The following is a 15,995-nucleotide window of genomic DNA, read 5'->3' on the forward strand; positions in this document are numbered from 1 at the left end:
TGCCTACGATACACCAAATACATGGTTTTATTTCCATTGTACAGTATTCATATTGTTTTGTTAAGTACGTTGTTGACAGTTGTGTGAATACCTGTCGGGTTCATGTTGTTATTGTTGCTAACTATGGTAACTTTACATAAACAGCCGCTGCAACCATAGTAACAGACTTTACCAGTCCTAAATACACTCTGTGGATTATTCCATGTGGCCTGGTTTCGTTTATTAGTCCAGAAGATTCCCCGTACGGTCTGCATTGGGCAAAATCAGCCCTGTACCATGTGTTAATATCAGCATGAGCAATGTCTTGATATTTTGATTAACACTATTCGGGAAATATCTCCCAAGTAAGTTCAAGCCCTGGTAGCTCGCCGTGATCGTATAGTGGTTAGTACTCTGCGTTGTGGCCGCAGCAACCCCGGTTCGAATCCGGGTCACGGCATTGCGATACACAATGTCACGGCAAAAGGGTAGTTTTTTTAGAAAATGTGTTCGAAACGTAAAAACAATGCTTTGTAATCATATCTATTCCAGTTTTTCATTGGGGAAATCAGGAAATATAGAATATATGCGTGAACTGAGTCAAACCGAGCATTACCAATAGACATCTATGGCACATCACCCACTCTTTCTACACGCCTACAAAACATTTTAACCAATCGTTTCTCTATATTCTCCTCGAGCAGCCAATCCACGCAGGTTTACGTCATTTTAAGAAATGTTTGCGACCATCGGGAATCAAGGAATCGATTCATAAACGCTTTTCGGAACTAAGAAACTCGGACATTTCCGACAGGCTATCTGGTTGTAGCTCAACAAATCAGCAGGTCGAAAATTCCCGAGTTACTTAGTTCCGACTGGCGTGTTCAACGCAGTAGCTTTGACTTGCTCTGACTCTATGCAGAGATTGCAAATGTAATTTATATTTTAAGACAATGAAATACTCTGCCAACAAAAAAGCTGTTATAATTATAAATGTGTGTATGCCTCTTAAGGTCCTTGTTTAATGTGATATTGTACCCAATAGCCCAAATGTAATTAGCATATTCTTTATATATACTTGTGTTTCCCATGTACTTTTGCATTGATTTGTTAATAAAAAAAATAAAAAAAATAGTTTGCTCGATTAATTTACTCGACTGCTCGATTTATACCCTCAATTTAAGATGTAATTCCGTGACAATTATCTCAGCAACCGGGTGACGCAGCATGACAACGTATAACTACATTTAGTCGACGGCCTGCTTGGTGAGGTGATGCATCTTCTGCCCACTGGGATTAATATCTCTTATCAACTGGATCTCTGCTAAACCAGACATCTTAGTTTTAGTCTATTATGATGTACTGTTGCTACCATCGAGCCGATTTATGACAAACCAATAGTGCTATTTTGGCAAACAACAGACAAACTGCATTTAGGGTTTTGTTCATCCGTAACTAAAAGCCTCGTTTTAAGATCTTATTTTGAAGTAATTAGCCTGCTATCAAACGCACACTTTTCTCAACATGTCAACTTCGCCATCTGGATAACTATTTTTGTATTCTTTCTTTGTCGAGCCAACTTTTTGTTTTTATTGGTGGTTTCTATTGAGGTAGTTGTTTTTCTCCGAGTTTTTAATTTATGTTTATTTCTACCGGACATTTTACCAAGATAGGCAGTTCGGGAGCTAAGATGTCGAACCGAACTGTTTGCAGAGAAGCAAGTCACGCCGGCAGTTGGTACACCGCGTCAGGTATAGAACTGGACCGAGGAACGGGTCAGAGACCAGGATACACCGCCTCAGGTATAGAACTGGACCGGGGAACGGGTCAGAGACCAGGGTACACCGCCTCAGGTATAGAACTGGACCGGGGAACGGGTCAGAGACCAGGGTACACCGCCTCAGGTATAGAACTGGACCGGGGAACGGGTCAGAGACCAGGGTACACCGCCTCAGGTATAGAACTGGACCGGGGAACGGGTCAGAGACCAGGGTACACCGCCTCAGGTATAGAACTGGACCGGGGAACGGGTCAGAGACCAGGGTACACCGCCTCAGGTATAGAACTGGACCGGGGAACGGGTCAGAGACCAGGGTACACCGCCTCAGGTATAGAACTGGACCGGGGAACGGGTCAGAGACCAGGGTACACCGCCTCAGGTATAGAACTGGACCGGGGAACGGGTCAGAGACAGGGTACACCGCCTCAGGTATAGAACTGGACCGGGAACGGGTCAGAGACCAGGGTACACCGCCTCAGGTATAGAACTGGACCGGGGAACGGTATAGAACACCGGGGGTCAGAGACCAGGGTACACCGCCTCAGGTATAGAACTGGACCGGGGAACGGGTCAGAGACCAGGGTACACCGCCTCAGGTATAGAACTGGACCGGGGAACGGGTCAGAGACCAGGGTACACCGCCTCAGGTATAGAACTGGACCGGGGAACGGGTCAGAGACCAGGGTTAACTAGTTTTAAAGTTAGCTAATAGGGTCAAGATAACTAGCTGCATATGGGCCTCTGTAATGTTTAGGTTGTTGTCCGGGTAAGTAGCTAAACTGGTTACCAAACCTTGCTAACTAGCCAGCTACAGAACTATCTTTCAATGGGACTGTTGTCCGGGATAGTAACTAGTTAGTTAGTTAGTTAGCTGTCTATTTGAGTAGGAGAGAGGTGAGGAAAAACAACAGGCCGTTTCCTATCAGCTGGCCCAGAGCAACAGTCTGCTACTTAGCTTGCATCTGCTGTCACTTCTTTATCAAACAGCGGAATAGGCAGATTTATAATTTACAAACTAGCGTTAGAATATAGCTAACACATAACATTTATTTGGTCCACTCATGTCTTGTTTACTCAGAACTTTTATCCATGGGCGTTCAGTGGAAATGGTTTGGCAAATAAATGGTGTGCTATATGACCTGGTCATTGGAATAAATGGTGTGCTATATGACCTGGTCATTGGAATAAATGGTGTGCTCTCGGACCTGGTCATTGTAATAAATGGTGTGCTCTAGGACCTGGTCATTGTAATAAATGGTGTGCTATATGACCTGGTCATTGTAATAAATGGTGTGCTATATGACCTGGTCATTGGAATAAATGGTGTGCTATATGACCTGGTCATTGGAATAAATGGTGTGCTCTAGGACCTGGTCATTGGAATAAATGGTGTGCTCTCGGACCTGGTCATTGGAATAAATGGTGTGCTATATGACCTGGTCATTGGAATAAATGGTGTGCTCTATGACCTGGTCATTGGAATAAATGGTGTGCTCTAGGACCTGGTCATTGGAATAAATGGTGTGCTCTAGGACCTGGTCATTGGAATAAATGGTGTGCTCTATGACCTGGTCATTGGAATAAATGGTGTGCTCTCGGACCTGGTCATTGGAATAAATGGTGTGCTCTCGGACCTGGTCATTGGAATAAATGGTGTGCTCTCGGACCTGGTCATTGGAATAAATGGTGTGCTCTAGGACCTGGTCATTGGAATAAATGGTGTGCTCTAGGACCTGGTCATTGGAATAAATGGTGTGCTCTAGGACCTGGTCATTGTAATAAATGGTGTGCTCTAGGACCGGGTCATTGGAATAAATGGTGTGCTCTAGGACCTGGTCATTGGAATAAATGGTGTGCTCTAGGACCTGGTCATTGTAATAAATGGTGTGCTATATGACCTGGTCATTGGAATAAATGGTGTGCTCTAGGACCTGGTCATTGTAATAAATGGTGTGCTATAGGACCTGGTCATTGTAATAAATGGTGTGCTATATGACATGGTCATTGGAATAAATGGTGTGCTCTAGGACCTGGTCATTGTAATAAATGGTGTGCTATATGACATGGTCATTGGAATAAATGGTGTGCTCTAGGACCTGGTCATTGGAATAAATGGCTAGGTAGTTACAGGTACCCTTGTCAACAGCATTAGCTGGCTAACCATCTCAGTGAACAGTCAGTTAACCATTATAGCAAAGATTCCCCCATCCATCTATCATTACAGCCTACCCTACTCTACCAACGTACTGCTGCAGCGAGTTGTCAGTGATCTGGCTAGCTGACTGGCCCTCCCTGGTTGTTTGGTCCACATATTTTTTATTTATTTATTTCACCTTTATTTAACCAGGTAGGCAAGTTGAGAACAAGTTCTCATTTACAATTGCGACCTGGCCAGGATAAAGCAAAGCAGTTCGACACATACAACGACACAGAGTTACACATGGAGTAAAACAAACATACAGTCAATAATACAGTATAAACAAAAATGAAAGTCTATATACGATGTGAGCAAATGAGGTGAGATAAGGGAGGTAAAGGCAAAAAAGGCCATGGTGGCAAAGTAAATACAATATAGCAAGTAAAACACTGGAATGGTAGATTTGCAATGGAAGAATGTGCAAAGTAGAAATAAAAATAATGGTGTGCAAAGGAGCAAAATAAATAAATTAAATACAGTAGGGAAAGAGATAGTTGTTTGGGCTAAAATATAGGTGGGCTATGTACAGGTGCAGTAATCTGTGAGCTGCTCTGACAGTTGGTGCTTAAAGCTAGTGAGGGAGATAAGTGTTTCCAGTTTCAGAGATTTTTGTAGTTCGTTCCAGTCATTGGCAGCAGAGAACTGGAAGGAGAGGCGGCCAAAGAAAGAATTGGTTTTGGGGGTGACTAGAGAGATATGCCTGCTGGAGCGTGTGCTACAGGTGGGAGATGCTATGGTGACTAGAGCGATATACCTGCTGGAGCGTGTGCTACAGGTGGGAGATGCTATGGTGACCAGCGAGCTGAGATAAGGGGGGACTTTACCTAGCAGGGTCTTGTGGATGACATGGAGCCAGTGGGTTTGGCGACGAGTATGAAGCGAGGGCCAGCCAACGAGCGTACAGGTCGCAATGGTGGGTAGTATATGGGGCTCTGGTGACAAAACGGATTGCACTGTGATAGACTGCATCCAATTTGTTGAGTAGGGTATTGGAGGCTATTTTGTAAATGACATCGCCAAAGTCGAGGATTGGTAGGATGGTCAGTTTTACAAGGGTATGTTTGGCAGCATGAGTGAAGGATGCTTTGTTGCGAAATAGGAAGCCAATTCTAGATTTAACTTTGGATTGGAGATATTTGATATGGGTCTGGAAGGAGAGTTTACAGTCTAACCAGACACCTAAGTATTTGTAGTTGTCCACGTATTCTAAGTCAGAGCCGTCCAGAGTAGTGATGTTGGACAGGCGGGCAGGTGCGGGTAGCGATCGGTTGAAGAGCATGCATTTAGTTTGACTTGTATTTAAGAGCAATTGGAGGCCACGGAAGGATAAATATATAAATCCCTCTCGCCTGGAACAAAAGGACCACCTCCCTGTGTAGGTCTAGGCAGCAAATTGAGTGCTCATATTGGGACCAGCTAGCTAGTTTATCTCTCATCACACACACTACTTTTCATGTAGTTTATTTAACAAGCTTGCTACTATGTACCATATTAGCCAACTGTAGCGACTAGTCTAGGGTTGTGGCTAGAAGGGATACGGCTTTTGTCAAATGATCATCAAAAGTAGATTTTTTTTGTCCGGGGGGGGGGGGGGCATTTAAACTAACCCTAATCCAAGGGGTTTAGTGTATGTCACGTTACCTACATTTTTCTCTCACATTGCAATGTACATGTGAAGGAATCTGTGAGTTAGGATATTACTGTGTTCAAAATATCTTACCGTGAGGATGTAGCTACTTCTTTCAGCTCAACTAAATGACATTACCCTTACCGGTAAATATCTTACCGTGAGGATGTAGCTACTTCTTTCAGCTCAACTAAATGACATTACCCTTACCGGTAAATATCTTACCGTGAGGATGTAGCTGCTTCTTTCAGCTCAACTAAATGACATTACCCTTACCGGTAAATATCTTACCGTGAGGATGTAGCTACTTCTTTCAGCTCAACTAAATGACATTACCCTTACCGGTAAATATCTTACCGTGAGGATGTAGCTGCTTCTTTCAGCTCAACTAAATGACATTACCCTTAGTGAATTATGGGCTTGATTAGTAACCTCAGCTCGATGCTTGGCAGTTTGCTTTACATACAGTAATAGTGAGGAGGACAAGCATGAGCTCCTGAGTTGGGAAAATCTTGCCCAATACACCGACACATGTCTTGTATTCAAGATCCTAAATGGCCTGGCTCCCCCTCCACTCAGTATTTATGTTAAACAGAAAACCCAGACATTTGGCAGCAGATCCACAAGGTCTGCCATGAGAGGTGACTGTATAGTTCCCCTAAGGAAAAGCACCTTGAGTAAATCCGTTTTCTCTGTGAGAGCTTCCCATGTCTGGAATACACTGCCATCAGACACACATAACTGCACCACATATCACACCTTCACAAAATGCATGAAGACTTGTGAACATAATCCCTAGCTGTGTGTTGCCGCTTTCCATGTTGTCTGTAGCTTGTAAGGTGTGGAAACACTTTGTTGCTTTTATGAATTTTGTCCTGCTGCTTTTTGTCCTATGTTGCTCTGTCTGTATGCTACGTCTTGCTTGTCCTATGTTGCTCTGTCTGTATGCTATGTCTTGCTTGTCCTATGTTGCTCTGCGTGTATGCTACGTCTTGCTTGTCCTATGTTGCTCACTGCTCAATGATTGTCTATATTGTAATTGTTTTTAATAACCTGCCCAGGGACTGCGGTTGAAAATTAGCCGGCTGGCTAAAACCGGCACTTTTACTGAAACGTTGATTCATGTGCACTGTCCCTGTAAAAATAAACTCAAACAAACAGAAGTGTTTGTCTCCAATGGCACCCTATTCTCTGGCCCTATGGTCCCTGGTAATTAGTGCCCTATTCTATGGTCAAGGTAATTAGTGCCCTATTCTATGGTCCCTGGTCAAATTAGTGCCCTATTCTATGGTCCCTGGTCAAATTAGTGCCCTATTCTATGGTCCCTGGTCAAATTAGTGCCCTATTCTATGGTCCCTGGTCAAATTAGTGCCCTATTCTATGGTCCCTGGTCAAATTAGTGCCCTATTCCATGGTCCCTGGTCAAATTAGTGCCCTATTCCCTGGTCAAATTAGTGCCCTATTCTATGGTCCCTGGTCAAATTAGTGCCCTATTCCATGGTCCCTGGTCAAATTAGTGCCCTATTCCATGGTCCCTGGTCAAATTAGTGCCCTATTCTATGGTCCCTGGTCAAATTAGTGCCCTATTCTATGGTCCCTGGTCAAATTAGTGCCCTATTCTATGGTCCCTGGTCAAATTAGTGCCCTATTCCATGGTCCCTGGTCATGAGGTGCCACTTGGTATGTAAACACATTAAACAGACCTGTATCTCCCTGTTATCTCTCTGCTCCAGGCCAGTCAGTCACACATAACAAGGAAGTAGCTTCTATTAGCCTTGTCCCAGATCTTTCTGTGCTGTCAAACTCCTTACCATGCAGACAATGTTTAGCATCACAAGGACTTGCATTATTTCACATACAGACTCCAACCAAATGTGTTTAGTTGTATTAGTTGTTTGTACAGGACACACACGGTCTACACCATCCAGCCAGATGCTGACTGCAGATTCCTTCTGGAAACGATAAGAAATACTAACAGATAAGAACACGAACATCAAGTTAATGTCTCAGCAGAATAGAATAAACCTATCAGTGTATAATACAGGAATGCACCATTTATAGTCCGTTATTTACACATGTTTTGGGAAGGGGGATTGTGGGACACGTGTTTAAATTGTGCAGTGTTAGGTTTTGAGAAGGGGGATTGTGGGACAAGTGTTTAAATTGTGCAGTGGTAGGTTTTGGGAAGGGGGATTGTGGGACACGTGTTTAAATTGTGCAGTGGTAGGTTTTGGGGAAGGGGGATTGGGGGACAAGTGTTTAAATTGTGCAGTGGTAGGTTTTGGGAAGGGGGATAGGGGGACACGTGTTTAAATTGTGCAGTGGTAGGTTTTGGGGAAGGGGGATAGGGGGACAAGTGTTTAAATTGTGCAGTGGTAGGTTTTGGGGAAGGGGATAGGGGGACAAGTGTTTAAATTGTGCAGTGGAAGGTTTTGGGGAAGGGGGATAGGGGGACAAGTGTTTAAATTGTGCAGTGGTAGGTTTTGGGGGAGGGGGATTGTGGGACAAGTGTTTAAATTGTGCAATGGTAGGTTTTGGGGAAGGGGGATAGGGGGACAAGTGTTTAAATTGTGCAGTGGTAGGTTTTGGGGAAGGGGGATTGTGGGACAAGTGTTTAAATTGTGCAGTGGTAGGTTTTGGGGAAGGGGGATAGGGGGACAAGTGTTTAAATTGTGCAGTGGTAGGTTTTTGGGAAGGGGGATAGGGGGACAAGCGTTTAAATTATGCGGTGGTAGGTTTTGGGGAAGGGGGATGTGTGCTAAGGTGAGGTGCACCGATGCTGTCTGCTGGACGGTAAGGCAGTGAACAGCTGGTGTGTGGGGTCCTTCATGATGCTGCAGGCCTTCCTCAGCCACCGTTTTAGAGATGTGCTGGATGGGTGGGAGGACTGTCCTCTTACACATCTACTGGGCCGCCTTCACCACCCGCTGGAGGGCCTTGCGGTCGTGGACAGAGCAATTCCTGCACCAGTCTGTGGTGCGACTGGTCACGATGCTCTCAACGGTGAAGCAGTCGTACTGAGAGAGGCCCCGCGGTAGCATGCCGAACCTCAGCCATGTCAAGTCCTCTGTGACGTGGATGCCAAGAAACTTAAAAACCGCTGACTCTCTCTATTGCAGTTAATAATGTCGACCTGAGTATGTTCCCCTGTGTATAAGAGGCATTGGGTTCAGCAGAAGAGTCGTTTATGTTCCCCTGTGTATAAGAGGCATTGGGTTCAGCAGAAGAGTCGTTTATGTTCCCCTGTATATAAGAGGCATTGGGTTCAGCAGAAGAGTCGTTTATGTTCCCCTGTGTATAAGAGGCATTGGGTTCAGCAGAAGAGTCGTTTATGTTCCCCTGTGTATAAGAGGCATTGGGTTCAGCAGAAGAGTCGTTTATGTTCCCCTGTGTATAAGAGGCATTGGGTTCAGCAGAAGAGTCGTTTATGTTCCCCTGTGTATAAGAGGCATTGGGTTCAGCAGAAGAGTCGTTTATGTTCCCCTGTGTATAAGAGGCATTGGGTTCAGCAGAAGAGTCGTTTATGTTCCCCTGTGTATAAGAGGCATTGGGTTCAGCAGAAGAGTCGTTTATGTTCCCCTGTGTATAAGAGGCATTGGGTTCAGCAGAAGAGTCGTTTATGTTCCCTGTGTATAAGAGGCATTGGGTTCAGCAGAAGAGTCGTTTATGTTCCCCTGTGTATAAGAGGCATTGGGTTCAGCAGAAGAGTCGTTTATGTTCCCCTGTGTATAAGAGGCATTGGGTTCAGCAGAAGAGTCGTTTATGTTTGGTATGGATTAATGAAGTGTTCTTCTCCCTCTCTGCAGGCTCCCAGCTGAATACACAACTAGAAGGTTGGCTGTCTCAAGCACAATCCACTGTCAGCCCTGCTAGAGCCATCATAGCACCGTAAGCTCCACTGCTAGTTGTTCTGATAAGTCGAGGAAAAGGCCTCATCTTGTCACCAAGTCATTCTGAATATTATTTGATCACAGCATATGAATGACTGAAATGTGAATGTAGTGATTGGGACGGTGGGGGTCATGTCTTCTATTGGTTGTAATGGTGTCTTGTTATGTGTTTTCATTCAGGCCGGTTGTAATGTGTTGTCAGCCAGGCAGGTTGTAATGTGTTGTCAGGCAGACAGGTTGTAATGTGTTGTCAGCCAGGCAGGTTGTAATGTGTTGTCAGCCAGGCAGGTTGTAATGTGTTGTCAGGCAGGTTGTAATGTGTTGTCAGCCAGGCAGGTTGTAATGTGTTGTCAGCCAGGCAGGTTGTAATGTGTTGTCAGACAGGTTGTAATATGTTGTCAGCCAGACAGGTTGTAATGTGTTGTCAGCCAGGCAGGTTGTAATGTGTTGTCAGCCAGACAGGTTGTAATGTGTTGTCAGCCAGGCAGGTTGTAATGTGTTGTCAGGCAGGTTGTAATGTGTTGTCAGCCAGGCAGGTTGTAATGTGTTGTCAGGCAGGTTGTAATGTGTTGTCAGCCAGGCAGGTTGTAATGTGTTGTCAGGCAGGTTGTAATGTGTTGTCAGCCAGGCAGGTTGTAATGTGTTGTCAGCCAGGCAGGTTGTAATGTGTTGTCAGGCAGGTTGTAATGTGTTGTCAGCCAGGCAGGTTGTAATGTGTTGTCAGGCAGGTTGCCAGGCAGGTTGTAATGTGTTGTCAGACAGGTTGTAATGTGTTGTCAGGCAGGTTGTAATGTGTTGTCAGCCAGGCAGGTTGTAATGTGTTGTCAGCCAGGCAGGTTGTAATGTGTTGTCAGCCAGGCAGGTTGTAATGTGTTGTCAGAGGCAGGTTGTAATGTCAGACAGGTTGTAATGTGTTGTCAGGCAGGTTGTAATGTGTTGTCAGCCAGGCAGGTTGTAATGTGTTGTCAGCCAGACAGGTTGTAATGTGTTGTCAGCCAGGCAGGTTGTAATGTGTTTTCAGGCAGGTTGTAATGTGTTGTCAGCCAGGCCGGTTGTAATGTGTTGTCAGCCAGGCAGGTTGTAATGTGTTTTCATTCAGGCAGGTTGTAATGTGTTGTCAGGCAGGCAGGTTGTAATGTGTTGTCAGCCAGGCAGGTTGTAATGTGTTGTCAGCCAGGCAGGTTGTAATGTGTTGTCAGCCAGACAGGTTGTAATGTGTTGTCAGCCAGGCAGGTTGTAATGTGTTGTCAGGCAGGTTGTAATGTGTTGTCAGGCAGGTTGTAATGTGTTGTCAGCCAGACAGGTTGTAATGTGTTGTCAGCCAGGCAGGTTGTAATGTGTTGCCAGCCAGGCAGGTTGTAATGTGTTGTCAGCCAGGCAGGTTGTAATGTGTTGTCAGCCAGGCAGGTTGTAATGTGTTGTCAGCCAGGCAGGTTGTAATGTGTTGTCAGCCAGGCAGGTTGTAATGTGTTGTCAGCCAGGCAGGTTGTAATGTGTTGTCAGCCAGGCAGGTTGTAATGTGTTGTCAGCCAGGCAGGTTGTAATGTGTTGTCAGCCAGGCAGGTTGTAATGTGTTGTCAGCCAGGCAGGTTGTAATGTGTTGTCAGCCAGACAGGTTGTAATGTGTTGTCAGCCAGGCAGGTTGTAATGTGTTGTCAGCCAGGCAGGTTGTAATGTGTTGTCAGCCAGGCAGGTTGTAATGTGTTGTCAGCCAGGCAGGTTGTAATGTGTTGTCAGGCAGGTTGTAATGTGTTGTCAGGCAGGTTGTAATGTGTTGTCAGCCAGGCAGGTTGTAATGTGTTGTCAGCCAGACAGGTTGTAATGTGTTGTCAGCCAGGCAGGTTGTAATGTGTTGTCAGCCAGACAGGTTGTAATGTGTTGTCAGCCAGCAGGTTGTAATGTGTTGTCAGCCAGGCAGGTTGTAATGTGTTGTCAGCCAGGCAGGTTGTAATGTGTTGTCAGGCAGGCAGGTTGTAATGTGTTGTCAGCCAGGCAGGTTGTAATGTGTTGTCAGCCAGGCAGGTTGTAATGTGTTGTCAGCCAGGCAGGTTGTAATGTGTTGTCAGCCAGGCAGGTTGTAATGTGTTGTCAGCCAGGCAGGTTGTAATGTGTTGTCAGCCAGGCAGGTTGTAATGTGTTGTCAGCCAGGCAGGTTGTAATGTGTTGTCAGCCAGGCAGGTTGTAATGTGTTGTCAGCCAGGCAGGTTGTAATGTGTTGTCAGCCAGGCAGGTTGTAATGTGTTGTCAGCCAGGCAGGTTGTAATGTGTTGTCAGCCAGGCAGGTTGTAATGTGTTGTCAGCCAGGCAGGTTGTAATGTGTTGTCAGCCAGGCAGGTTGTAATGTGTTGTCAGCCAGGCAGGTTGTAATGTGTTGTCAGCCAGGCAGGTTGTAATGTGTTGTCAGCCAGGCAGGTTGTAATGTGTTGTCAGCCAGGCAGGTTGTAATGTGTTGTCAGCCAGGCAGGTTGTAATGTGTTGTCAGCCAGGCAGGTTGTAATGTGTTGTCAGGCATACAGGTTGTAATGTTGTCTGTCTTGTAATGTGTTGTCAGCCAGGCAGGTTGTAATGTGTTTTCAGACAGGCAGGTTGTAATGTGTTGTCAGGCAGGTTGTAATGTGTTGTCAGCCAGGCCGGTTGTAATGTGTTGTCAGCCAGACAGGTTGTAATGTGTTGTCAGCCAGGCAGGTTGTAATGTGTTGTCAGCCAGGCAGGTTGTAATGTGTTGTCAGCCAGGCAGGTTGTAATGTGTTGTCAGGCAGGCAGGTTGTAGTCTGTTGTCAGCCAGGCAGGTTGTAATGTGTTGTCAGCCAGGCAGGTTGTAATGTGTTGTCAGCCAGGCAGGTTGTAATGTGTTGTCAGGCAGGCAGGTTGTAATGTGTTGTCAGCCAGGCAGGTTGTAATGTGTTGTCAGCCAGGCAGGTTGTAATGTGTTGTCAGCCAGGCAGGTTGTAATGTGTTGTCAGCCAGGCAGGTTGTAATGTGTTGTCAGCCAGGCAGGTTGTAATGTGTTGTCAGCCAGGCAGGTTGTAATGTGTTGTCAGCCAGGCAGGTTGTAATGTGTTGTCAGCCAGGCAGGTTGTAATGTGTTGTCAGCCAGGCAGGTTGTAATGTGTTGTCAGGCAGGTTGTAATGTGTTGTCAGCCAGGCAGGTTGTAATGTGTTGTCAGGCAGGTTGTAATGTGTTGTCAGGCAGGTTGTAATGTGTTGTCAGCCAGGCAGGTTGTAATGTGTTGTCAGCCAGGCAGGTTGTAATGTGTTGTCAGCCAGGCAGGTTGTAATGTGTTGTCAGCCAGGCAGGTTGTAATGTGTTGTCAGGCAGGCAGGTTGTAATGTGTTGTCAGGCAGGTTGTAATGTGTTGTCAGCCAGGCAGGTTGTAATGTGTTGTGTTGTAATGTGTTGTCAGCCAGGCAGGTTGTAATGTGTTGTCAGCCAGGCAGGTTGTAATGTGTTGTCAGCCAGGCAGGTTGTAATGTGTTGTCAGCCAGGCAGGTTGTAATGTGTTGTCAGCCAGGCAGGTTGTAATGTGTTGTCAGCCAGGCAGGTTGTAATGTGTTGTCAGGCAGGTTGTAATGTGTTGTCAGCCAGGCAGGTTGTAATGTGTTGTCAGCCAGGCAGGTTGTAATGTGTTGTCAGCCAGGCAGGTTGTAATGTGTTGTCAGGCAGGTTGTAATGTGTTGTCAGGCAGGTTGTAATGTGTTGTCAGGCAGGTTGTAATGTGTTGTCAGCCAGGCAGGTTGTAATGTGTTGTCAGCCAGGCAGGTTGTAATGTGTTGTCAGCCAGGCAGGTTGTAATGTGTTGTCAGCCAGGCAGGTTGTAATGTGTTGTCAGGCAGGTTGTAATGTGTTGTCAGGCAGGTTGTAATGTGTTGTCAGCCAGGCAGGTTGTAATGTGTTGTCAGGCAGGTTGTAATGTGTTGTCAGCCAGGCAGGTTGTAATGTGTTGTCAGCCAGGCAGGTTGTAATGTGTTGTCAGCCAGGCAGGTTGTAATGTGTTGTCAGCCAGGCAGGTTGTAATGTGTTGTCAGCCAGGCAGGTTGTAATGTGTTGTCAGCCAGACAGGTTGTAATGTGTTGTCAGCCAGGCAGGTTGTAATGTGTTGTCAGCCAGGCAGGTTGTAATGTGTTGTCAGCCAGGCAGGTTGTAATGTGTTGTCAGCCAGGCAGGTTGTAATGTGTTGTCAGCCAGGTTGTAATGTGTTGTCAGCCAGGCAGGTTGTAATGTGTTGTCAGCCAGGCAGGTTGTAATGTGTTGTCAGCCAGGCAGGTTGTAATGTGTTGTCAGGCAGGTTGTAATGTGTTGTCAGCCAGGCAGTAATGTGTTGTCAGCCAGGCAGGTTGTAATGTGTTGTCAGGCAGGCAGGTTGTAATGTTGTCAGACAGGTTGTAAGTCAGACAGGTTGTAATGTGTTGTCAGGCCAGGCAGGTTGTAATGTGTTGTCAGCCAGACAGGTTGTAATGTGTTGTCAGCCAGGCAGGTTGTAATGTGTTGTCAGCAGGTTGTAATGTGTTGTCAGGCAGGTTGTAATGTGTTGTCAGGCAGGTTGTAATGTGTTTTCATTCAGGCAGGTTGTAATGTGTTGTCAGCCAGGCAGGTTGTAATGTGTTGTCAGCCAGGCAGGTTGTAATGTGTTGTCAGCCAGGCAGGTTGTAATGTGTTGTCAGCCAGGCAGGTTGTAATGTGTTGTCAGCCAGGCAGGTTGTAATGTGTTGTCAGCAGGTTGTAATGTGTTGTCAGGCAGGTTGTAATGTGTTGTCAGCCAGGCAGGTTGTAATGTGTTGTCAGCCAGGCAGGTTGTAATGTGTTGTCAGCCAGGCAGGTTGTAATATGTTGTCAGCCAGGCAGGTTGTAATGTGTTGTCAGGCAGACAGGTTGTAATGTGTTGTCAGCCAGGCAGGTTGTAATGTGTTGTCAGGCAGGTTGTAATGTGTTGTCAGCCAGACAGGTTGTAATGTGTTGTCAGCCAGGCAGGTTGTAATGTGTTGTCAGCCAGGCAGGTTGTAATGTGTTGTCAGCCAGGCAGGTTGTAATGTGTTGTCAGCCAGGCAGGTTGTAATGTGTTGTCAGCCAGGCAGGTTGTAATGTGTTGTCAGGCCAGTTGTAAGGTTGTAATGTGTTGTCAGCCAGGCAGGTTGTAATGTGTTGTCAGCCAGGCAGGTTGTAATGTGTTGTCAGCCAGGCAGGTTGTAATGTGTTGTCAGCCAGGCAGGTTGTAATGTGTTGTCAGCCAGACAGGTTGTAATGTGTTGTCAGCCAGGCAGGTTGTAATGTGTTGTCAGCCAGGCAGGTTGTAATGTGTTGTCAGCCAGGCAGGTTGTAATGTGTTGTCAGGCAGGCAGGTTGTAATGTGTTGTCAGCCAGGCAGGTTGTAATGTGTTGTCAGCCAGGCAGGTTGTAATGTGTTGTCAGCCAGGCAGGTTGTAATGTGTTGTCAGGCAGGCAGGTTGTAATGTGTTGTCAGCCAGGCAGGTTGTAATGTGTTGTCAGCCAGGCAGGTTGTAATGTGTTGTCAGCCAGGCAGGTTGTAATGTGTTGTCAGCCAGGCAGGTTGTAATGTGTTGTCAGCCAGACAGGTTGTAAGGCAGGTTGTAATGTGTTGTCAGCCAGACAGGTTGTAATGTGTTGTCAGCCAGACAGGTTGTAATGTGTTGTCAGGCAGGTTGTAATGTGTTGTCAGGCAGACAGGTTGTAATGTGTTGTCAGGCAGGTTGTAATGTGTTGTCAGGCAGGTTGTAATGTGTTGTCAGCCAGGCAGGTTGTAATGTGTTGTCAGGCAGGTTGTAATGTGTTGTCAGCAGGCAGGTTGTAATGTGTTGTCAGGCAGGCAGGTTGTAATGTGTTGTCAGCCAGGCAGGTTGTAATGTGTTGTCAGCCAGGCAGGTTGTAATGTGTTGTCAGGCAGGTTGTAATGTGTTGTCAGGCAGGTTGTAATGTGTTGTCAGGCAGGTTGTAATGTGTTGTCCAGGCAGGTTGTAATGTGTTGTCAGGCAGGTTGTAATGTGTTGTCAGGCAGGTTGTAATGTGTTGTCAGCCAGGCAGGTTGTAATGTGTTGTCAGCCAGGCAGGTTGTAATGTGTTGTCAGGCAGGTTGTAATGTGTTGTCAGGCAGGTTGTAATGTGTTGTCAGGCAGGTTGTAATGTGTTGTCAGCCGGCAGGTTGTAATGTGTTGTCAGGCAGGTTGTAATGTGTTGTCAGGCAGGTTGTAATGTGTTGTCAGGCAGGTTGTAATGTGTTGTCAGCCAGGCAGGTTGTAATGTGTTGTGGCTGTTCCAGGCAGGTTGTAATGTGTTGTCAGGCAGGTTGTAATGTGTTGTCAGCCAGACAGGTTGTAATGTGTTGTCAGGCAGGCAGGTTGTAATGTGTTGTCAGGCAGGCAGGTTGTAATGTGTTGTCAGGCAGACAGGTTGTAATGTGTTGTCAGCCAGGCAGGTTGTAATGTGTTGTCAGCCAGGCAGGTTGTAATGTGTTGTCAGGCAGGTTGTAATGTGTTGTCAGGCAGGTTGTAATGTGTTGTCAGCCAGAC

General features: G+C 46.1%; 1 protein-coding gene and 1 non-coding gene across 3 annotated transcripts in view; both read left to right on the top strand.

Moving 5' to 3' along the window:
• The first annotated feature begins 367 nt into the window (after positions 1 to 367).
• On the top strand, positions 368 to 439 carry trnah-gug (transfer RNA histidin (anticodon GUG)). Its single transcript has one exon. It is a non-coding gene; the product is annotated as a tRNA-His (tRNA).
• A 790-nt stretch (positions 440 to 1,229) lies between these two features.
• LOC135537571 (protein MEMO1-like) overlaps positions 1,230 to 15,995 on the top strand; it is a 55,079-nt gene continuing 40,313 nt past the window's right edge. For both annotated transcript variants that reach the window (XM_064963702.1, XM_064963703.1), the window contains exons 1-2: positions 1,230 to 1,730; positions 9,390 to 9,471. In XM_064963702.1, the coding sequence (XP_064819774.1) occupies positions 1,619 to 1,730; positions 9,390 to 9,471 (194 nt within the window). In that variant the 5' untranslated portion in view covers positions 1,230 to 1,618. The remainder of the gene's footprint in view (positions 1,731 to 9,389; positions 9,472 to 15,995) is intronic.

This window comes from Oncorhynchus masou, unplaced genomic scaffold, assembly GCF_036934945.1.
Source record: "Oncorhynchus masou masou isolate Uvic2021 unplaced genomic scaffold, UVic_Omas_1.1 unplaced_scaffold_819, whole genome shotgun sequence".
Lineage (NCBI taxonomy): Eukaryota > Metazoa > Chordata > Actinopteri > Salmoniformes > Salmonidae > Oncorhynchus > Oncorhynchus masou.